General features: G+C 39.4%; 1 protein-coding gene across 1 annotated transcript in view; it reads left to right on the top strand.

Annotated features, from left to right (window-relative positions):
* The first annotated feature begins 10,472 nt into the window (after nt 1-10,472).
* The window catches only part of THBS2 (thrombospondin 2), a 34,172-nt gene continuing 22,019 nt past the window's right edge, over nt 10,473-22,625 (top strand). The window contains exons 1-8 of the mRNA XM_083830473.1: nt 10,473-10,717; nt 11,765-11,839; nt 12,751-13,307; nt 14,721-14,805; nt 19,204-19,400; nt 20,149-20,289; nt 20,546-20,642; nt 21,696-21,866. Coding sequence (XP_083686599.1) covers nt 10,711-10,717; nt 11,765-11,839; nt 12,751-13,307; nt 14,721-14,805; nt 19,204-19,400; nt 20,149-20,289; nt 20,546-20,642; nt 21,696-21,866 — 1,330 coding nt within the window. The 5' untranslated portion in view covers nt 10,473-10,710. The remainder of the gene's footprint in view (nt 10,718-11,764; nt 11,840-12,750; nt 13,308-14,720; nt 14,806-19,203; nt 19,401-20,148; nt 20,290-20,545; nt 20,643-21,695; nt 21,867-22,625) is intronic.

Here is a 22,625-nt window from a genome sequence, read left to right as displayed (position 1 = left end):
TTTTATTAATTACTGAAAATATGTTTTCCTACAAAAAATGAACTCCAATCTAATTTTGGCACACAAAATGTACATGCAACTATTCATGTTCCAAATATTCTGCTAATTTACATATACTGGAAATGAATCTGAGAAAATCACAGCAACAAGAGAGGACTGAGTAATTTAATAAAGGAAACAAATCAGGATTTAGTTATCTATCTGTGATGATGAAAAGAATAACTTTTAAATATCTAACTTTTATTTATTTATTTATTTGCTTTATATGGCTTCATGAGGACTCACATGAGTAAAACTGCAGCATAGCTATAGTTCCCAGTCAAAGAGGCTGATGCAAGGGATGTGTCTTGCTGCTTACTTCCTGTCTGAAGAGAACTGTTTTGTAGTTGATCAAAATATTTCTTCAAGATCAAACCTGAACAGGGCTATAGACTGCCTATTAAGATCTTATCACAGTAATGTTCTGCAAGCCATATGGAAAAACAATTCTTTTAGCTTTGTCTAAAAGCCTTTAAAAGGAACATTTTGAAATCACTCTGTTATATTTCATCTAGTATACAAAATTTAGTGGTAGGAATATCACTTCCCCTCCTGTATTCTATAAAGACATTGAAAAACTAACCCCACACAGAAGCATATTTCCTATGAATTACAGAATTATATCTCCATAGACTTGTTCTCTATGAACAAGGCACTCTGAAGGTGTGTTGGGTTGCTAAAAAAAAAAAAAAAAAAAAGAGGCACAATTACTAGTTACTTTTAGTTACTTTTGAATGTGGGAGCCAATTGCATTTTATTATCATTGTGGATGTCTGAAAGAATAAGAGAAGATATATAGCCAGTTATGTGTAAAAATATCTTCAATTCTTCTGGGACTCACAAAGTGATAGCTGGGCAACTCACTCTGCCATCCTTAAATACCAAATGCCCACACACATTCTGGGGCCCAAAAGGAGCAAGAAGCTGAACAATGACTAATACGATATGGTATTTGTATAATTTAACAGAAGTATTTCTCAAAGTTACACTATTTACTTTGCAGGAAAAATATGGTTGAGTTTTTCTAGCTTAATACCAAGAGAGCACTTAGTAGGAAAGTTAGTACAAAAATACCGCCTCTCGTTATTTTCTATATGGGCATTTCTTACTCCATACGAATAAGTCCATAGTCTTATTTATACAGCAAGTTCACAAGAATATCTGTGTGTACAAAACCATCAACATCTCCTTTTGAAAATAAGTGTAACAGGAGAAATAGTAAGTAATTAAAATGATTTCGATTTTCAGGGTATCTTCCACCTCAAAATATAGAAACACTCCCAGGCATGACTAATCTATCGGATGAATATTTTCATGAGGAAAGTAAGAAATATTACATACACTATAGAAAGAAGTAGATCTTGCCAAATACTGGAAATATTTTTTAGCAAAAATATTTTATTTTTTTCTTGATTACAACATACAAATTCAACAATGTTGTATGTATTAGAATTTTAGAATTTTTCAATAGCTCATGGACAAAAAATTAATTTTCTTCAAGAGCAGAATCAAGAAAATCATGAAATGGTTTTCTGAGCAAAATATATATAAAGTCTTCTGTTATCACATGTATTAAGTGCTTCTCAGTTATTTTCTGCAGAATCTTTTCAGTGTAGATCCATCACCGATACAAAGCAGTTGTAAATAGGTCATAGTAATTGTTGTGGTTGTAGTAATAGTTGAAAAAGAAACTGTGTGTGGCTGAGGAGCTAGTAATGTAGAGGTCCTATAAGGGTCTCTTCTTGACACAATTTTGTTCAGTAATTGTACGTACCAGAAACTATACACTAAAAATGCTGAGAATTTCAGATAACACAAAATTTTGAGGTGGTCTCCCTTAAGAACACATATCTTAATCCGATGAAATGTGACACCAAAGGAAACAGTGACTTTAACAAAGACTTGTAAAGGGTGATGATGTGATAATTGATTGAACAACACATCCAGCACTATGTTAGGATTATGAAAGGCCATGCAAACATTGGACATACATACATTGGCAAATACCAAGTAAGGCAGTGAATATATTTTTATCATTCATTTGACTGAAAAACTATATACATTTCTTGTGTTCATATTAAATATATATATACAGCAATTTTAAACAAAAGGGAAAAAAAGAAAAGGAAAAGGAAAAAAGGAAAAAAGGGCATAGAAGCATAATGAAAATATCTGAGATGAAAGAAAAACTCAGAGTATGACATGCTTAAATTTACATCATCAAATAAACTTTGTACCAGAACTCTGAAGAAGCTGGCATAGGAGTTTCCAAACCCAGTAACAAAGAATTTGAGTGAACCTGACTGATCTGGGACAGTCTCACAGGAAATGGGGAAAATTAATGTAAATGTATTTCATACGGGAGAGGAGAGAGCAAATAAGATCGCAGTAATACACAAAGAGTTTAGAGTAAATACCAAAACAAAGAATAAGGAACGATGGGGAGAAAACTGGACAAAAGCAAGATGAGTTTACCAAAGGAAGCTCATGGTGTCATTTGTTAACAGGCAGTACATGATTAATCAAAGTAAATAAAAGTAAAGCAACACATTTTTACCCAAGCTGGGTTTGAATTTCGTTATCTCTAAGCTAGCATAACACAGCTAGCTTCCAGGGATACTGCATTGAGGGACACATCTTCAAACAAGCGCACACTTATACAAACGCATGTAGGCATCCACCACCATGAACATTGGCTCATCCCCACCTCTGCAAAAACATTGAACCAATTGCAAAAATGCCACAAGTCAGCTTTACTGCTTCTCTTTTCCTTAATGTGAACCATGCAAATCACCATGCAAATTCAAGATAAATTATGTGGCTAGAAGAAAAAAAAAAAAAAAGAAAGAAAGAAAGAAAAAGACAGTTTTTGGTCAACAGAGCTTTTCCTGAAGTAGAACCAACTTTGTTCTTATGTGGTTTTCCTGGTAGTGAATAATACTCTGTGATCAAAATATAAAATAAAATAAATAACTATGTAAATGGAAGACAAGAATAAATCTTGATGTCCCTCTTGATTTGGTAAATATCAGCCCCTTCCTGTGCCCCGATTTCCAGCATATCACTGTGAACATTTGTGGAAAGGAAAGTGAAATAATGGTAGGAGAATAGTATCACAAGGGAGAAATGCAGGTAAGTGCTGTAAGTAAACAAGTAAGAATATTAAAGTCAGGAAACCATGCATAGATTGAATTATATCATTGTTCATTAACTTACGATTTCTGTTGCCAGAGAGCATGGATAGAAATAGGAGGAATACATTTTGTAGGAACAGGAACAAATTTCAGTTTCCTTATTATCTTTTGACTAATATGAAGCCAATTAATTCCTGAACAGAGTGAAACAGAACTATTTGCAAATAAAAAATAAATAACAAAAGAAATAGTGGATAACTTGCAAGAACGGGCAAAGTTCCTGTTGTGAAAGTCTATCATAAGAGTGTAGAAAAATATACCAGTGTATACCAAAACATCAGTCTGCAACAAATGTCATCAGGATTATTGTGTGTGGAGATACATTGTTTTGTTTCTGATGTATGCTGTAATAGATATTTTTCCCATTGCTCCAGTTTCCCCAACATGTCATTATACAACCATGTCAGATTGAGTAGGCTATGGTTATAATCAGAGTAAATTTCTCCCTTTTCACTTTTTAAGAGTACCAGAGACAGACACAGTAGAAGAAGGAACATACGTAACAGCAAAACCGATTTTCTTCTCTTTGAACTACTTCAAAGGTTTTTTGAACTGATTTAATTCCATTTAGACAATGGCTTTTGGAGCCATTGCAAAGCAAACTGGATGCTTATAAGCATGAGTACCAAAAGAGTCCACACTTTAAAAATGTATGCCAATGTATTTGTTAGGGAAGTGATGGTGTGCTTCCTGGGGAGATGAAATGCTGCCATCTGACTCTGACCATTCACAGCTAAGCAAGATAATTTGTATTTTAGATATTCACCAGCAACGCAAGAAATGGCTATACAAGCACACCCAAATAATTAATGTGTTTAGGGGAAGCTGTGGTCTGTGTGGAGATGTTCTTAAGAGAGGCAAAACTCATAATAGAGTAAATATATATATATATGATTCTGTGATTTTGTGATTCTGTGATATGGGAATTATTTGCTCAGCTTTAATCATCATAATCATTACCAGGCCACAGCTGAATGAAGCTCTTTCTTCCAGTTAGAGTCCCAGAGCCAGCTGTAGTATTTTCATGAATTGCTTTCTTTCATCTCTTCACTTCATCCTGTGGGACCCATGTCTCTGTCTGTGGGAGTTTTGCACATATGGAGAGATATCGAACCTCCAGACAGTTCTCTGTGGCCTTTCAAATTATTTTTGCAATCAATTTCAATTCTTTTAGTATGTTTTTTCTTTCCCTGTTGGGGCTTTCATCCATTCAGTTTCTCTTCCCTGTTTCGCCTCTTGGTCTTTTCAGAATCTGTGAGCCCCTTGCTTCAGGAATGCACTGTACCTGCTCAGACCACACTTTCATGTTGGCCACACTGCAGCACCTACAGAAAAATGGAGGGCAAAGGGAAGGGTGCAGATGCCAGAGGCCTTGCCAGGAAAAGGGAGGGAGTGTGGCAGAGGCAGCAACCTTGGGCACGGAGGCTTCAGGTCTGCCCAGAAGAGGGGCTCCCGTCCCGTGTTCCTACCTAAAGTCCCCACAGAATGGTTCCCCGTAACAGCCACCACATGCAACACTGGGAATAACCTGAACATCATGGGACAGTTGTATGGGTAAGCAAGGAGCTGACATGATTCTGATGAAATGCCAATGAGTCTCCAATAAAAATCCTTTTCAGAGTGAGATCATACAAACATTCGCTATAACCTGTTAAGACCTCAGGAAGTGTTTAGTATTTTATTTCACTTAAATAGGTGAAAAGGCAGTTGGCCTTCAAAGACTCCCCCTCTCTCACCTCCTACTGAAATTAATGGCATCTGGTCACCTGGACCATTCTTATATCTGGGCCGAACCACTGAAGTTATCATTTTAGTTGTATTCATTTGCTCCAAAGCTAAAACTACTACTAACTTCAGTGTGTTTTACTTCTAAATATGGATTAAATCACACTGGCTAAAAGCTTTGAGATTTGGGCTATCTTTAAACATAAGTAAATATGTCAGAATGAATTCCACTTGATATACAGAAAGCACAAGACAGCAAATAAAATAAGAATGATAATATTACAGCCCAGATAATAAGGCTCGTTAGTCATAGTTGTTTAAAAGCAATGCTGCAGTGATGTATTCTATTCCTGTTATAAATGAAAATAGCAATACCTTTGCTGTGTAATAAAGTTGTACTAAAAACAGATCTTTGGGTAAAAAATCTGTTCTGAAACCAGTAAAAATATTTATTTATTTATTTAGAACCCAGAGCAACAGAGTGGGATTTACTGAGCATTTTCAGTGCTCATTTGCATTGCACTTGGTAGGGGAATGTTCCTTTTTTGGAGACTGAAAATATTTGGCAACCCTACCATGTTCAGCAGCTCATAATAGGGGAAAGAATACCAACATTCTGTAAAAAAGGTTAAGGACACATTTAACTCTTTGTAGAAGAACATTTGTTTTGTCTTATGTACTGTAAGGATAGGGGAAAAAAAGGTTTCCCATTTTAAGTTCCTGACTGTGAGTTAGAAGTCTAGGGCTCCACTTCCTGCTCATTCCATAAGTTATTGTGGGATATTAGTTAAATAATATAGGGTCCAATTTAGCAAAATGCTCATACATGTGTTTAGTTTTAAACTCAGAGTTGTCTGGCTAACACCACTGAGCATGCTTTTGTGTATAAGCCCTTCATTGAGGCAGACTGGGTTTGTAAATGGGTGGTAGTAAGATTTCCCTCTTTGACAAGATTATTGCAAAAGTATACTGGCTGGTACTTGTAAAGCCCAAGGCCATTTCCTCTGACAGAAGGTGTTAGCACTTCTAACTGGATACATTTTATACCTGGAAATTTTTTAAAGAAGATTGGAAATGGAATACTTCTCCATCTGAATAACAATAATAATAAAATAATAATTAAAAAAAATGGAAAACTAAGTATCTGGTGATGATGTCCATTTATTCTGACCACTTTTGCAACAGAACTTAAACTAAACCATACATAATGCTTTATCAAGAATAACCTTCTTCCTCATCCTAGATGAATTCACTGTCCCCTGTGTAATTTATTCTGGTGTTAAAAATCTTCATTTATCTGGAGTACTTCCAGCATGTTGTCTGAGGAACCACCCAGGTCTTTCTCCCTATCAGTAATAGCTCATTCAGAAAACTGAATGGCTGAGTCACATGCTAATCTGAAGTCATCTGTTTTCATTTTGTAACCCCGTTATAAGTGAATTATGAAAATCAAGCCTTGCCACAAAAAGAAAAAAAAATGTATTGCTGTATCTCATGTATTTGGGGAAAAAAAAAGTGCAATCTCCATTTTAATGCTGAATTTCATGGATCTTACATTAATAGAAACACAGAACTTTAAACCACAGCTGCTCCAGCAGCACTTGCAAAGGAAGCCCAGGGATTCACAGATTTCAAGGACTGTTGAAGCATTCAATCTAACCTACACAGCAGAGGCATGGAGTCTTACCCCACTGCTCTTGTATTGGTATCACTACCAAGCTGCTCAGAAATGGTCAGCAGTTCCAGGGCCAATATTTCACCTTTGAGCTTGTGAAAATGATTGCATTTATGAGATTAATTCACTTGTATGGAAATGACACAAGCAATCAACAAATTATGCTGCAATTATTGCTATAGTTTTTAATCTGGAGTACAGAAAGAAGTTGATGTTTTCTATAAAAGGTAGCTCATTTCCTGTACAACCAACACTGGAGAACCAGTGCTGACAAACATCTGAGTGCTCATATTGCTGTCTTCTCATTCTGGTATGTCTATATGACACTAAATATAGTGGTGAAGAAGCATTCTGTACAGCCTAAATCAACAGCCAGTAGTATTGCTATTCTCCATGGAACTGCAGTAATAAGTGGTTTTCAACAAAATGATGATCTTACACATGTATAGGGTCTTTGAAATTACCTCTGTGGGAATAATGTAGCTATCATACTTATTACCACTTATTAGTGTATCATATGGCATCTGATATTCACTGATGTTGGAGACTGTAAGACATGGGCAGACGCTGCCTTAATGAACAAAAGACTATGTGCAGACACAGAAGTAACAGTCCTAAGTTTATCATTAGTTTGTTGGATGAGCCTTGCAACCTTCTTCCTTTCTGCTTCTCTGGCTTATGTAAATATGTACAAATAGATTTTAAAAGGCTCTAAAGAGCTAATCCATGCCATTACTCATGATAATGATGACAATTTATCTTTGCTTGATCTTACTAATTTTTGTTATTTCTATGAATTGAGCAGGATGATGGAAATAGAGTGCAACTATCTAACCTCAAGTGCTTCCTGTGAAACATGCAACCTCTATCTAATGCCTTCAGAAATTAAAAATAGGAATTATTCATTTATCTTCATTTATAAACATAAAAAAGCATAAAATCCACTATTTTGCATATGTGTAGTGTATAGTAAAAATAAGTTAAAGTTTTTACACAATCAGTGATGTAATTAAGAAGCTCTTGTGGCATTCATCAAAGTAATCTCTCTCTTCAGATGTTTGACTCTGCTGAAGCTACTGGGAAAAATTCATCGTGCCAGTCGGACAGTGTTCCAGAATTTTTATCAGCATCAGATGAAAATCCAGGACTGCAGGATAAGACTTGAAGGACTCTTACAACATATTTGTGCAATTAGCTTCATTTCAATGAGTGGGATTGCTTTTGTGTGTGGGGTGAAATGTTGATCAGGATTTCACCCAGCAAAAGTCATGGAATTTGTCTTCTGGCACTGTTCCACAACATCTTTAACGTTGTCAGAAAAGTAGTCCAAAAATTTCTAGTATGTATAGCATATTCCACTTTCTTCAGTGGGATTTCTTCTAATGAAGGTCTTGCCCTAGTGTAAGCTAAGACAGAATGTCAGCAATAAACTCTTTGGCAAAAACTAGAGTTATTTGATAGAGATCCATCACAGTTCTTTCTGAGACAGTGCAGAACCAGACTCACTGGGTCCTGCCATTCCCCAGTGATTTTCAGTAATGCATGCTCACACAGTCCAAAATGGTAGTCCCTAAGACTGGTGCAGAAGGAAAAAATAATAAAAAAAGAAAAGAAGAAAAAAAAACAAAAAGAAAACAAGAAAAACCCCAAACAGAAGACAGAAAGAGGTGTCATAAAGAAATGAGAATTTAAGTACCTGTGCTTATGTATGATGGGCCAGTCTGAAGCAAAACACAAGAAAGGTAAAACACTGAAGGAAACCGTTCGTATGAGAATGTTACTTCACTAGTGTTCCTAACTGTAAGCAAATCTGACTTTATGATCTCTGTAATTATCATTGCTCATTTTCAGACTCTACTTAAAGAGCAGGTAGATTGAGAAACATGAACGTAACTCCAATGTTTGCATGTATACATTGTCTAGCTGGGGAAAGAAGCATGCGCATTCATTGCTGTGAGCCTTTCTGTCAGGAATCCTGGACTGAAGATGATGTTTACCTCTTTAAAGGTGGCCAGGGAAAAGTAAGCAGTGAGCATTTTCACAGTCGTGGAAAGAACAGAAGCAAATCTGTCGTCTCAAAGGTCATCATCCTATATATAAATCACTCAGCTTGAAACAATATGCTATCAATCTTTCATTCCTTCAACGCCCACAGAGATGGAAAGAAGAGTTTTATTATGTGGTAGCTGGTTAAAAGCAATCAGGATAAAATTTATCTCTTAACTTCGCACTTTTTTACTGACTTGAAAATTTCCACTGTAAAAAGTGTTCTCATATGAATGTACCAATAGTAAACTGAATTATCTCAGATACCTTCTAGTCTCCTAAAGCCTTTGCTGCCCTCTCTTCTCCAACTGTGAACCCAGACTACAGTTGTGCCAGTGCTGTTCAAAGTCCTGTGGAAAACACATTGCACAGCTACATATATAAAGACTAACTCTTAATATAGTGGGGGGAATGAGTAAACGCAGTAGAATTTGAGGTTTTGTGAACTTCATTAGCTAGTTTTTTAAATTCTTGAGGTTTCGCAAAACTGAAAACCAAATGTCTTAGGAAGACAAAAAAGCCCTCTCCCTCCTAGCTTGGCTCAGTCCCCTGGACCCTGTGAGAAAGGGGAAAGTTCCTTGGCTCCCACTACCCTGCAAGGCCCAGGCCAGCCAAGTTGGAAGGAGCTTCCATGGCAGAAAGCAAGACAGTGATGCTTGCGTTGGCGTTTTCTGCTCTAGTGACAGATTGAGCCTTTTGAAGTCTTCTGAGTTTTGAAAGAGCAACATGTTTTCTACTGGAATTTCAAATTGTGATGAGAAAGTTGATGGCTTTCTATGCTTTCTTTCTCTGTATCTTTTTTTTTTTTTTTTTTTTTAATATTTGTGGTGTTTATCCACCTATACATTTGTTTGATGGGGCTCCACTCTCCGGATTCATCACACCTCTCAGAACCCAAATCTATGCCTCTTCTCATCAGCTACAAGATCCTTCCACAGATATTGTGCAAGCCCAGATCAGGCCTCTGCAGCGGGGGTCCTAGTCTTCTCGTTTGACTTCCAAAAATTTTCCATGCTTCAGGGCAGGTTCTGTGGACACACCACAGGGATTTCTTCTCCTGCCCCACACAGCACTGCCTGCAGCGTGATGGCTGCTCCTCAGCAGGGGGACCTGCTGGTCCAAGACACCTTGCTTGTGGAGGCACTTTCCAGTTTTCCACGCTGGGCGCAACACCTGAGTGAGATTTCTCCTGTGCTCACGTTAACCTGAGGGATGGCTCCCTCCATAAGAAGCATGGAGAAGAAAGCCCAAATTCCTTGAGGTCAGCAGGGACCAGTGCTCCACGGGGAGGCAAGAAGGGCCGGGGTGCTGGGGCTCACTTGAGAAACTACTGCCTGACAAACGGCAGGGGGACGGTACCCAAGGCGGCCTTTTTGCTGCCGCCGTAACGTAAAAAATATTTTTTAAAAAGGGATGAAAACGAGAGCATTCGGTGCTGGGGACGGCTGAGCCGAGCCCTGAGCCGCCGAGGTGCGCCGGGCGGGCCGGGCCGGGCCGGAGGGGCCGCAGCCGCTCTCCCCGCCAGCCGCCCGCGGGGACGGGGCTCGGAAGGCCGCGGCGGCGGCTCCCGTCCGCTCTCGGGTCCCGGCAGCGGCTCGCGGGGTCTCCGCACCGGCCCCGCCGCCTCTCCCTCTCCCCGCTCGCCCCGGGGGGCCCGTCCCGCCTCTCGCACCGCCCCTGCGCAGGGCGGTCGCGGGGCGGCGCGGGGCAAGGGGCCGGGCCCGCCGCCGCCTCGCAGGTAGGCGAGAGCGGGCGGCCCGGCGGGGAGGGGGCGGCGGGGGGCGGATAGGGGGCGAGGGGGGGCCGTGTCACCGCCGCCGAGCAGCGAGCCGGGGGCGCGCCCCGGCGCCGCTGATTGACAGCGGGGCCCGGCCCGCAGCCCATAAAGGCGGCGGCGCGGGGCGCGGGGCCGCGGAGGGACGTGCGACGGCGGCTGGGCTTCGCGATCCGCTCCGCGCCCCGCTCCGCACCCCGCTCCGCCGGCGTCGCCCCCGGAGCAGGCAGAGCCTCCTCGCCCCGTCGGCTCCCCCCATGCCAGGTGAGGCGATGGGCGCCGTGCCCCTCCGAGGAGCACCCCCGGGGGCTGCTCCGGTGGGCTTCGCCCTGGGCTACGGAGCCTGGAGGTGGGGGATGAGGCGACCCGACCTGGGACAGGGACAGGGACAGGGGCGTCTGGGCATTGCCCCACGGGGAGGTGCTGGGCGTGAGGGGTGCTGCAGGTAAAGCGCATCCCCAATGAGCGCAGCCCCGTCCGTAGTAAGAGGCGAGAAATCAGAGGAGCTGCGGGAAAAAAAGAAATGTCTGGCAGCCAAAGGTGGTATCCCCGAGTGCTTCCAAAAACGTGTGTAGCGCTGGGAGTGTTGGAGCGGGAGGTGTGTGCGGAGGAGTGAGTGTCTGCACGTCCAAGTGAGTGCCGCCTGCTCTGTGAGAGCACACGCGTGTGGAGATGCAGTTATGTGGCTTTTCGCCGTACAGCGCCGCGGGGCGAAAATAGCATCGCGTTGGAAGTCACTTTCTCCAGCTATGATTGGGTACAGAGGGTTGTAGGAATGGGTAATGATACGTGTATGAGAAGGAGGGAGACGTTTGTGTGAAGACACTGGGAAAGGCACTGAATGAAAACTATCCCTAGTGATTAAAACTAGCATGTAGTGAGGTCCTATTGTCCTGCAAGGGTTTTCATCTGAATGAGAAATTTCAGCCTTGTGATCCAAAGTAAAGTTGCAGCTACTAATGTGCTGTATATCATGCAGTATCATCTGGTCCCTATGCCACCTGGTAAAAAGATTGTGCAAAAAAAGTGTAGTTTCTGTGTGGCTTTCTTTTATTTTTTTTTCCTAGTAGGGTCATTTAAATGAAAAGGAGCCTTACTGTAGAGTTCTTCATCCTTTCACTTGATGCCACTTTACTTTACTTCTGGCATCAGTAATGAATAAGCATGACGATAATCAAAAAAGATAGGAATTTGATTTCCTATGTGTAGTTGGGGTATATAATGAGAATTCTGCTTATGTCCTAAGGCAAATTAAAATATTTGTAGTTGACAAAGGTTATTTCCCTAATACTTATTTTTGGTTTTTCATAGGAGTTATGGTGCAGAGGAGTGGGCTGTTGTGGCTTGCTGTCTTGATAACCCTGTGGGTTTCCTCAGATGCTCAGGGTAAGTGCTTAGCTAGATATAGTTAACTCACAAAGCTAAAACTTGGTGTAGAAATAGTCTTACCTGACATACAGTAGGCACAGTAAACATATATGACTTTTTTAAAGTGTCTGGAATTGTAGTTGCTGGGGCTTTTTTTTTTTTTTTTGGTAGATGCATCTAGCTACTGCTAAATGAAGATTTTCTAATATTTTTTTTCTTTAGAAATTATTGATTGAAATGTATATAATCTCAGAAGTAATTGCTATTATACTTTTCTCTGCAGTATAAATATATTGCGCAATAAACAGAATCACTTGGGATGAACTTTTTAAAAAGATGGAGTTAAAGAAATAAACCTCTACAGACCAAATATAAGTAAAATGTAATTTGGCACAGTGCCAGGCCCTCATTTACATCTGATTTCTTGTCCTGAACCTTTAAAATGCACATCTCTTGCTTCCTGTTGTCACATGGCTTCTCATCATTTGATTTTTGTTAGCTGATAGTCAAAATACAGAAATTGGCTCAGTTTTCTTATCCATTCATATATGTAAAAATATCTACTGATTACATCGTTACTTGCATCTGTGCATAGACATACATGAACATAGAGTTCATGAACATTATGTACAATTGTGTATTATATAATGCTATAAATTATATAGTCATGTGTTTAGTTATATGATGGCATATTGATACATACAGACATAAAAGAAGAGAGGTGTCATGTAAATGAAAATGACAGATGGAAAATATTATTCAGTTGCTTGCTAGTAAAGCAATTATGTTTGTGGAGGTAGGAGAGTACCAGGTTTGCTCTGCTGATCTTCATGTGCATCGTATAATTGCAGTTACTAAGTATAGTGTGCAGAAATGTTTCTTAAGATGATTTTTGTAGTCACATTGTCACACACTGTTAATTTTTTCAGATGGTGACAAGGAAGAGGAGAATACCTTTGATTTACTTCAAATCAGTAATATAAACCGAAAGACAGTTGGAGCAAAATTGTTTCGGGGTCCAGATCCCACTATCCCAGCATACCGTTTCATTCGGTTTGACCATATACCTCCATTTAAACCAGAGAAGTTAAAAAAGATTGTCAAACTCATACGGCAAAATGAGGGCTTTATCCTTTCAGCCACCCTGAGACAGGACAGGCAATCTAGAGGCACCATCCTTGCCTTAGAGGGTCCTGGCATCAGTGAGAGGCAGTTTGAGATAATTTCCAATGGCCGAGCCAATACCCTGGACCTCATCTATTGGGTGGATGGCTTCCAGAACGTGATTTCCCTGGAAGACGTGGACCTTGCTGACTCGCAATGGAAGAACCTCACTGTGCAAGTGGCAGGGGAGAACTACAACCTCTATGTTGGCTGTGACCTTATTGACAGCTTCATTCTGGAGGAGCCTTTCTATGAACAGCTGAAAGCAGAGAGCAGCAGAATGTATGTGGCAAAAGGGTCCATTCGGGAGAATCACTTCAGGGTAGGTAACCCGGAGGTCTCTGTTGAGGTAATGTATCTGCAGAGAGTTTCTGAAGATGCAATAGGTGCATTTTTTTTCTCACAATGTCCGTTGGATTTGACGAGGTCACAGGTTTTCCCAAGCGTTTCTCCAAAATGTGTTTTTATTCATTGCTGGATCCATATTGCATGAATTTGGGAGTTCTTGAAAGCAGTAGGAGTGGTAAAGGACTGATAAAGTCTAAGGTCAGGAGAAGTGCACACAAATCTTCTTTGTTTTCCAGATGTAAGGCTTCTGAATGTCACATTTTTTTTGTGGTGATTTTGCAGAACTCTGGAAATAGCTTGAAGACCTATTTTTTGGTTGAAGTATTTCTGTTCAGTTCACAGAACCTGTTGATATTTGTTCAATTTTATTTGAAAAAGATAGAGGAAGAAAAGAATTTTTAATTGAGTTGAAGGGTGTGGTGTTGGACCATACCCTAACAGAATATCTTGATTTGCCAATTTGAATAAATAACCTTTCATTTCAATTAAAAAAAAAAAAAAGGAAAAAAATCAGAACAAAATGTTTTGATCAGTCTTGTTAAAGATTTTTTTTCTTTTCTTGTGGAAAGCATTTTGCTTCTCTTTTGTTTTAAAACAAAGCAATTACAAACTTTCTGGTTTTCCTATTAAATGAAAATGATTTCTTGTCCATAAAATGATGTGATCTGGTCCATGTACTCTAAGGATAGCTTCTTTTCACTTACAGTTGAAATCAAACTTGAACTCATGGCTTCAAAAATTTGTAAAGCCCTTTATTTTCTCATCCTATTATGCCATCTAGTTGTCAGTCAGAGGATGACATGCTGGAGAGTGGTTCCATGTGTTGACTAGTTTTGGCAGGAAGGTCAGAAGTTGTTGCCCACGGCCTCTCCATTCCTGCCTCCATGACTAAGTTGTGCTGATGGAACTAGTTTTGGAACTGTACAGTTCAGTTGGCCACTGAAATAAGAAATAGTCTCAAAAAAGAAAGGAATTAGTTTAAAAATAGAGTAAGTGAAACATACTGGTCTGTTTTTATAGTGTCGTCTCAGGGTAGTGTCAGCGCAATTGAAGAGTGCATGGGAATGACTGGTTAAGGATGGAGGTGCAATGGGGCAGGAGCTTCTAAAGTTGGCTTTGACCTCATGACCAATGCGTCATAGAACTACAATCTATTACTGTTTTATTATGACCTATTTCAGAAAATACCTAATTTTGTTGCTTAAAGTATTGAAATTGTATATAACAGAACCATCAATACATTTTTTAATGTCTAGTAGATTGTTTTATTTTCATATTTACCAGTCAGCTAAATCCAGTCAGTAGCACGGGGTTGAGACAGATTAGTTATTGGTTAATTCCAAATTGATCTAACTGTTTTTTTATTTATTTTTTATTATTACTACAGGGTCTCTTGCAAAATATTCAGTTAATCTTTGATACTTCAGTAGAGGATGTTCTGCGTAAAAAAGGATGCCAGAGGAGCCAGTCAAGTAAGGCTTTTCTTCCCCCATTAATATTGTTCAGTTGACTTTGAAAATGAGAATTGCCAATATTGATTTATTATATTAAAGCCATGCAACAGATCCCTTGGAAATTGTAGAGGATTCTTATTTGGTGATGAAAAAGGAAGCAAGTTGCTTTTTGGTGGTGAAAGGAGCATGCTTGTTAGCTGTCTTGAGATAGCATTCCTTCTCTCCAGCCTACATCTTTAGTTCATGCTGCTGGTTTGTAACTCTGAGTCTCTGTTTCGAAGCAGGGAGAAAAGCTGTCAAGAAAAAGAAAGAAATAGAAATAGAAGGAAAAATGTATATGTATGAAAATATCTATCTTCTTCCATGAGGAAAACTCTGATGCTTTGAGCACAAGACTAAGAACATTTTCTGAATTCTGCTCCTGATTCTCAATGGGTCCATGAGCAAATCTCAGGGACGCGTCTTAAAAACACCGAGTTACTCAACAATGAGTTTCTCAAATGAAATAGGCTTTGGGTTTGAATCCCAGAAGGGTGTTAACCAAAACAACGAAAGCAAAATAAGAAACTATGGAAGGCATGTGTGTGACAGGCTGCCGTGGATTCTTGTTAGTCCTGTACGTGCTGACCTCACCAGGAGGGGAGCCCTCTGTGCGTGGGAGTAGATTGGATTCCTCATGACAGAGTAATGAAAATTTGTCAAGTATGCACTAAGGTTTTGCAGTAGAGCTCATGGGAGGTGCTAGTTTACTTTCCAGCGTTTGTAACTGGCAGGAGCTCAGTCAAGACTCAAAGACAATTGATTCCATAAGAACATGGTGTTTGCACAAGGCAGTCAGGACTTGGGGATTTTATTTGAAACTCTTATCATCTGAAATGCCATTATTTCTGTCATTTTGCCAAGACATATGACATTGAGCAAGTCAGTTAAACAGACAATGCTCAACTTTTTTCCTTGCTTTTACATACCCCGAAAGTTAAGCAGTATCAGGTCTTAACTTCTTCAAAGGCAGACAGAGTTCTGAGATTTTACAATGAGAAGTCTCTAAGATACATAAATATGCATGTATATATATATATGTATGTATATGTACAAAAAATTAAGTGAGCTTGCTGGTTGGTTTTTAAATCTTGATAAAGGATATTGGTTGGTTATCCCGTACATTCCAGAGGTGTGCCTTGCTGCAGGACCTCAGACACAGGTGTGATGATGTGTTAGAAACGAGTCTTGTGGGCTAGAATGGAAGTGGCCTTAGATGGCACAAGTAAGAAAACAAGCCCTCATTTGTTGATTATCATGTATCCCAGCCACACTGTTTTCTGTACTCAGAAACTACAAACAGCACAGAACTACTGATTACTGGTTTTCAGCTTTGTTGGTGGAAGAAAATGCTTGAGATCAGAACTGTTGTGGGAGAATAGAACATTTATTTAGGTCCAACTGTAATCTAAATAAGACATGGTTTCAGGAAGGATTCCGTTCAGCTACCCTGCTTCATTTGCCAGGGGAAGCAATATTCCCAGAAACTGAGGTAGAATGTAGAGGGCATATTCAGTGGTCAGAGACAGAACCGTGTCATTATTCAAGATGCTGGGCTCCCTAGGTGTAAATAGATTTAACCAGCAAAACAAATGAAAGAGGGTGTCTTCAAATCATTTGTATTACTATTGGTTGATTACCACAAAGGAAATGTTTTGAAATATCACCAAGTAAAAATGGAATATTTTAGTACAGTATTTCTACTATAAAGAGGAAGCCAATGGGAGTCTAAAGGGATAATTGAGTTTTGCATACTGTTACATACCTACTTTAGCCGCCATAACCAGCAGCATCGTTTTTAATGCATATTTTGTCATGTTTGTCAACTACCAAATTTTCAGGTCTGATAAATTACACAGATTTTGGTTTTATGCTTCCTGGGAAATACTTAGCAAATGATTTCATACACAGTATTTTGACTTTTATTTTACAATACCAAGAGAACACTACAAGATGGAAATTGCTTGTCTAATGGCAGAAGAGGGCTAATGGCATGCTGTTGTTGGAGGCTGTCAGAATGACCTGAGAATTTTCTTACGTGCATGACTGGGATTTTCTGGCATTGCCTATCCAGGTTAATTATCACAGATGAAAAGCCATGGGCAATATGCTACTGAGCACAGAATACATAGGTATTTTCCCATTTTCCTCGCCTGCCCGTTGAGCTGAGGTACAGGCGCTAAGGTGACAACTTACATGAGAGTGTCCCACATGGCAGACATTACCAGTGAATTGCCCTCAGCAGCGAGGGCACAAAAATCCTGCTGCTTTTTCAGAACCAGGACTGTGTTTCCCTTCTGTACCTTATTGCAGTATGAGAAGGTGAGGTATAATGAAATGGTAGCTTGAGACTAAGTTGAGTTGAGGGTAGGAAAGTATCTCTGTAGTGTGGTGGTTGCAAATATTTTAAGCAGGTCTTACACACAGTGCTGAGTAGGAGAGATGACAAAAACACGCCTAAGTAGACACATCAGTAAAATCCCTTCTCCAGCTAGATCAACAGAATGAGATTTGCGTATGTGAAGGGATGCACATTCTGCTGTTCTGGTTTCTCATTTTAAGGTAATCATGTGCTCCTTAGGAAATTAGCAGGAAGCCAGCAGCAGAGAACTGATTTTGCAGTGATCCCCAGGCATCTTCTTTCAGTCGCTGCCAAGTACCACTAGGAAGTGTGGATTTAGCTCTTCTAACATCGTTTTGGTTTATGTTTCCTGCTGAGATTGCAGCTTTATTAATGTCCTTAGAATGTTCCGGTCAAGGCACACTCCATGTTGGCTTGAAAAATATGAAATTAATGACCTGAGAAGTGCTATGGGGGAATCTGAGAAACCTGGTGTTTCAGTGTGGTAGGAAAATTGCATTCTTTCCAGGGAATCAAAAAGCAGTTGAAATAAACAGTTATGACACAGAGAAGTCTGATCCGTTATGTGGTGTATCGGTTTTCTTCCATCCTGTAAGTGAAGATAAGGCAATTATATAAATCCTGGAACACTGCAAACAATTTGTTGTCGACGGTGGCTAGCAGCAGATACTCCATACCTAGTAATAGAAAATCACATCAAACTAAATATCTTAAATACAGTTGAGAAGCAATTATTTAATGTCATCTTATGGGTTGGTTCTTTGTTCTTTTTTTTTTTTTAGACTTCTAAGTGAATAGAGAATAGAGAATAATTCTGCTCCCATTTTCATTGCCTGTACATTTAACTCTAGCGCTTCATGTACGATCAAGCATGAAATCAAGCCATAAAATTTTTTTTTAGCGTTGCCACCTTCCATGGCTTGTCTACAGTGACTGGTATTGGGGTGTTCAGAAGGATATGTTTTATGACTCACATTCCTCTGCTGATTTCTTCTTTTTACACTGCTATATGCTTTGCTTCTCTCTTTCACTTGGTAACCTCAAGTTATTACAGCATTTCTAAATCTGGTAAACAAATCTTTACTGAGTGATGGGACAGTATGGATTTCTATGTAGCTGGTAATAAAGTTGAATGTGCCATTGAGTCCTTACAGAAAGTTTTCATGGAAGCTGTAGAATATTTACCTGGTGAAGATTTAAATGCTTAATAGAAGCCAGATTATTTTATGTAGTTATGAGTGTTTTATATCTTTTATTTTTTAATTACTGCTGATGCTTTCTGTTACATTCTTTTTCAAGAGTTTGCTATAGACAGGGAGGTCTTTTAAACTCTGATATTAGAACATGTTCAGTTCTCCCTCTGTAATGCACGAGAAGTTCCATCTTAATTAAGTTTTGCCTGATGGAGGAGTGGTTGGAGCGACAAATCAACCTGATCTTAGCTTGATCTCCATTTCAGTTCAGAATTAAACTAACAATATAACAGCTCCTCTGAGTTTGACACCAGGCAGTGAAACATAAGCAGCCCAGAGGTTGGTTATATATTGCATATTGGTCCAAGTAAACACGGGCTATATGGGCAGAACAATGCCAACGACTTGCTGCGAGGAGGCTTCTATTGTGTCTTTTTCTCTCATTGAGAAAACACGATAGGTCATGAAAAAATAAGAAACCTTTCATGACTCTGAGTGGATGAAATGGATTTGATTTTCTGTTACTATGTCCTTTTCGCTTTCTTCATAAATGAATGTGTTGCAGTGCCAACAGTGTTTTAAAGCGAGCACTGTGCAAGACAGAGCTTGACTTTTAATTTTGAAAAGGGAAAGACGATTATTGGAACCAGCTGACATCTCACCCTTCTCTTTTATTCAGGGTATAATATAACATGAAGCTGTTCCAAAAGAGCTGTGTTTAAACTCTACCCATGGGTGCCAATCTGTGATTTCAGCAGGAATCTGTAGTCTGTGGAAGAACTTTTTATATGCAACTCTTCTTTTTCCCTCCCTTGCTACCAGCTGAAGTGAACACCATCAACGAGAGCACTGAAATACTTCACTTGAGCCCTGCTGTCACAACCGAGTATGTGGGTGAAAAACCAGAGAAGAAGGCTGAGTTCTGTGACCGCTCCTGTGAAGAGCTGGGAACAATGTTCACTGAGCTCACTGGCCTGCGCATTGTGGTGAATAACTTAGCTGATAATCTCCAAAAAGTGGTAAGTACCTGCAAGGCTGAAGAACTGAAAGAGGTCTGTTTTTTGGGGCTCTTTCCTTTCTCTTCCCCCTGGCGCTTTGATTCATAGATGGCGAGGCTAATAGAGGTTTCTATGACCCACATTTTCAAAGTGACTAGTAAGGTAGTTCTTGAGTATGGCTCTTTAATGAAGGCTTGGTTTTCACTGACTGGGTTTAAAAGAACACATACACATGCACTCACACACAGAAGAAATCAAACCTTTAAAAGATACTGCAAGTTTGGAAATTGAAAGCCAGCAAACTATACCTTATCTGTATACCGTTAAAGCAATGTTACCATGCTTATACATTTCTGAATGCATCAACAAGTATGCAAAAGGTACCAAAACTGTAAGTATATGAGATATTTGTAGTAAGTGAGATGGCAATGTTTTACTGAAGTGTGCAAATCTTATTCTGGATAAGTTGATCTTTTCTGAAAGAAGTTTATTAATATTCCATATGTCTCAAGAGTAAAATCTTCCCATGTAAAGGAAGAAAAACTCCTGAGAACAGATTTCCCCTGCTACTGGATGAGTGTAGTTGTGCTATTAGCGAAAAATTAATACACAGTATTGCAGTACCTGAGGTCATCATCTTTATGTACATATGTAAAAGTATAGATTTTTTTATGGAAAATTTAAATCCAGTAGTGTTTCTCAGTTTTGCCTTGTTTAAAATTATTTGATTACAAAGTGCACTAACTTTTTCATTTGCTTCATCTTCTAGTCTGAAGAGAACCAAATTATGTGGGAATTGATTGGGCCTAACAAAACACTCAAGAACCAGTCTGTTTGCTGGCAGGATGGCCGTGTCTTTGCAGATAATGAAAGCTGGATTGTAGATAGCTGCACGAAGTGCACCTGCAAGGTAAGGTTTGGGAGATATTCTTCTCTGCAGAAACAAACAGCAGGTTTAATCCAGCTCGACTGTCCAGGTCTGGTCACATTTACTGAGAGCTTGGCCTAGACTTATGAAACTTTTTCAAGAAAAAAAGTCCCCATGTCCGTGGCATTTAGAACAAATCAAAGAACTTCTATACATAAAACCTTCCCCAGAAAAAAAAACAGCTTTATTTGCTTCTCTATGTGAGTGTAAGTCAGTATGTTGTTTTCTTTGCCTGTAGGATTCTAAAATTGTATGCCATCAAATAACCTGCCCACCAGTCTCATGTGCTGATCCATCTTTTATTGAAGGTGAATGCTGCCCGGTCTGCTCACACTGTAAGTATTTAGCCAACGAAAGAGATACTTTTTGTCAGTTTTTAAAACACTACTAGTGGTTGGAGAGGTCACAACAAGAGGTAAAGCAAGTAAGAAGAAATAAAAAACTTATTTGTATGAAAGGATCATATGAAATAACTTTGCTGCTCAAAGTTACCTTCTGGAGGAGTTGTGCTTTCTTCACTAATTATATTGGTTGCTTAGAAGTAAGCTGGTAACTTGCATAGCTAAGTTGGACACTAGAGGTTAGATGCATATTCCTCCCCAGTCATATTTTCAAAGGTTAGGCATTCTGGTTTTTATTTGTTTGCAACACTATGTACTGTTGTTCCTATTCCATACTGCCTAATTAAAACAGACTAGCATAAGTTAGGACATCTTTTTGCCTTCTTTTGTTATATGGAACAGGTTGACAAGGTTAATTTAAGACAGAATTGCAGGCTGTGGCCTGGGCTTTGGAGTGATAGTTCTAGTAATTTTACTACGTCTTCTTTACTTACCAAGTCTTTACTAAGTCTTTTACTAGGACTTCAGTGTGAGTTCAGTACTCTTCACTCTGTACAGATCAGATCTATTACAGAAGAAAACATCTCTACTTCAGTTGGTTAGATGTTCTAAATAAAAACGCATTGGAATAAACTAAGAGTTTTTTACCTATTCAGAGTATAGAGCACATTCTTTCAATACGCTCTTGATCATGTTCATGGTAGTGTTGTGTTCAGAGGTGTGCATCATACTGACCTGTATGCTGAAGTCAAAGGCATATGGGAATTGAGTGTTTGTCTCAGTGCATTCTAGAAGTAAGATGTCCTTCTTCAAGGGGTCGGTGCCTTGTGCAAGTGCACTGCACACAGGGAGGTTCAGGATCTAATCTGGGCTAACCTCTCATTTTCTTAAACCACATTTCCATAACTTCAGTGGTAGCTCAAATTAGAAAGAGATCTAAAGGAGAAAGCATGTATTATACAGAGAAAGGGAAGTGAAAATCTTCCAAGTGCGGTAATAGAAACAACTTTTAATGCTAAGCACTTTTTTGTATCTTTTGCTTGCCAGCTGATGACAGTGAGGAAGGCTGGTCACCCTGGTCAGACTGGACAAAGTGCTCAGTTACCTGTGGCTCTGGGACTCAGATGCGAGGAAGGTCATGTGATGTCACCAGGAGTGCTTGTACAGGCCCACACATCCAAACAAGGATGTGTAGCTTCAAGAAATGTGACCATCGGAGTAAGTAATAAAATTTCTCCCCTTTTTTAAAGTTTCTTTTGACTTCTCTAAGGAAAAATAAGCTTAGTCTGGATTTTCTGTGAACACTTATTATTCATAACGGTTGGCATATGAACACTCATATGTATAATTAAAGTAGCTATCGTTACATTCTTTATGTCTCCCCTTTCAAATATTCCTCCTTTTACTATCAACGTAGTATCTATGTGTATTCTGGGCACTCTCTTAAATAAAAAGATGGTACGTCATCTTTTCTTACACATTACAAACTGGAGTCTCTTCTTTGAAGACAGCATGGAGATAGCACTCAGTTCATATTTGCAATACCTGGGGTCCTAGGTTTAATCTGCCTTCATGATTATTGGCCCATTTTAGTCGTTTTGTAGTGTTTAGGAATTGGGTATTAAAAGGATCATACTCTTCCCTCAGAACTGTAGTTCATATTGTTGCAGATAGCCTCTATATCCAAGCTACTGGAGTACCTGAGGCTATTGCTGAAGCTGCTAATTGTTCAAATATGCATTTTAAATATTAGTTCCATTAGAACGAGTTTATTTTTAAGTAAAATGTTTAACATTCACTTTAGTGCTATACTGATTGTTGAGACTCTTAAGAAAGCTGTACTTGAATGACCAATCTGAAATGCTGGACTTTGTAAGTGACAGTGGTAGGAAAGAGACAGGATGTGCATCAGCCTTGGTGAGGGGCTTATTAGAAGGTTAAGTTTACAAGTGCGTTTGTATTACTGCTGCAGGTGGG

This window comes from Anser anser (genome assembly GCF_964211835.1).
Source record: "Anser anser genome assembly, chromosome: 3".
Classification (NCBI taxonomy): domain Eukaryota; kingdom Metazoa; phylum Chordata; class Aves; order Anseriformes; family Anatidae; genus Anser; species Anser anser.
Note: the sequence above shows the minus strand (reverse complement) of the source record. Positions and strands in the feature narration are given on the sequence as shown.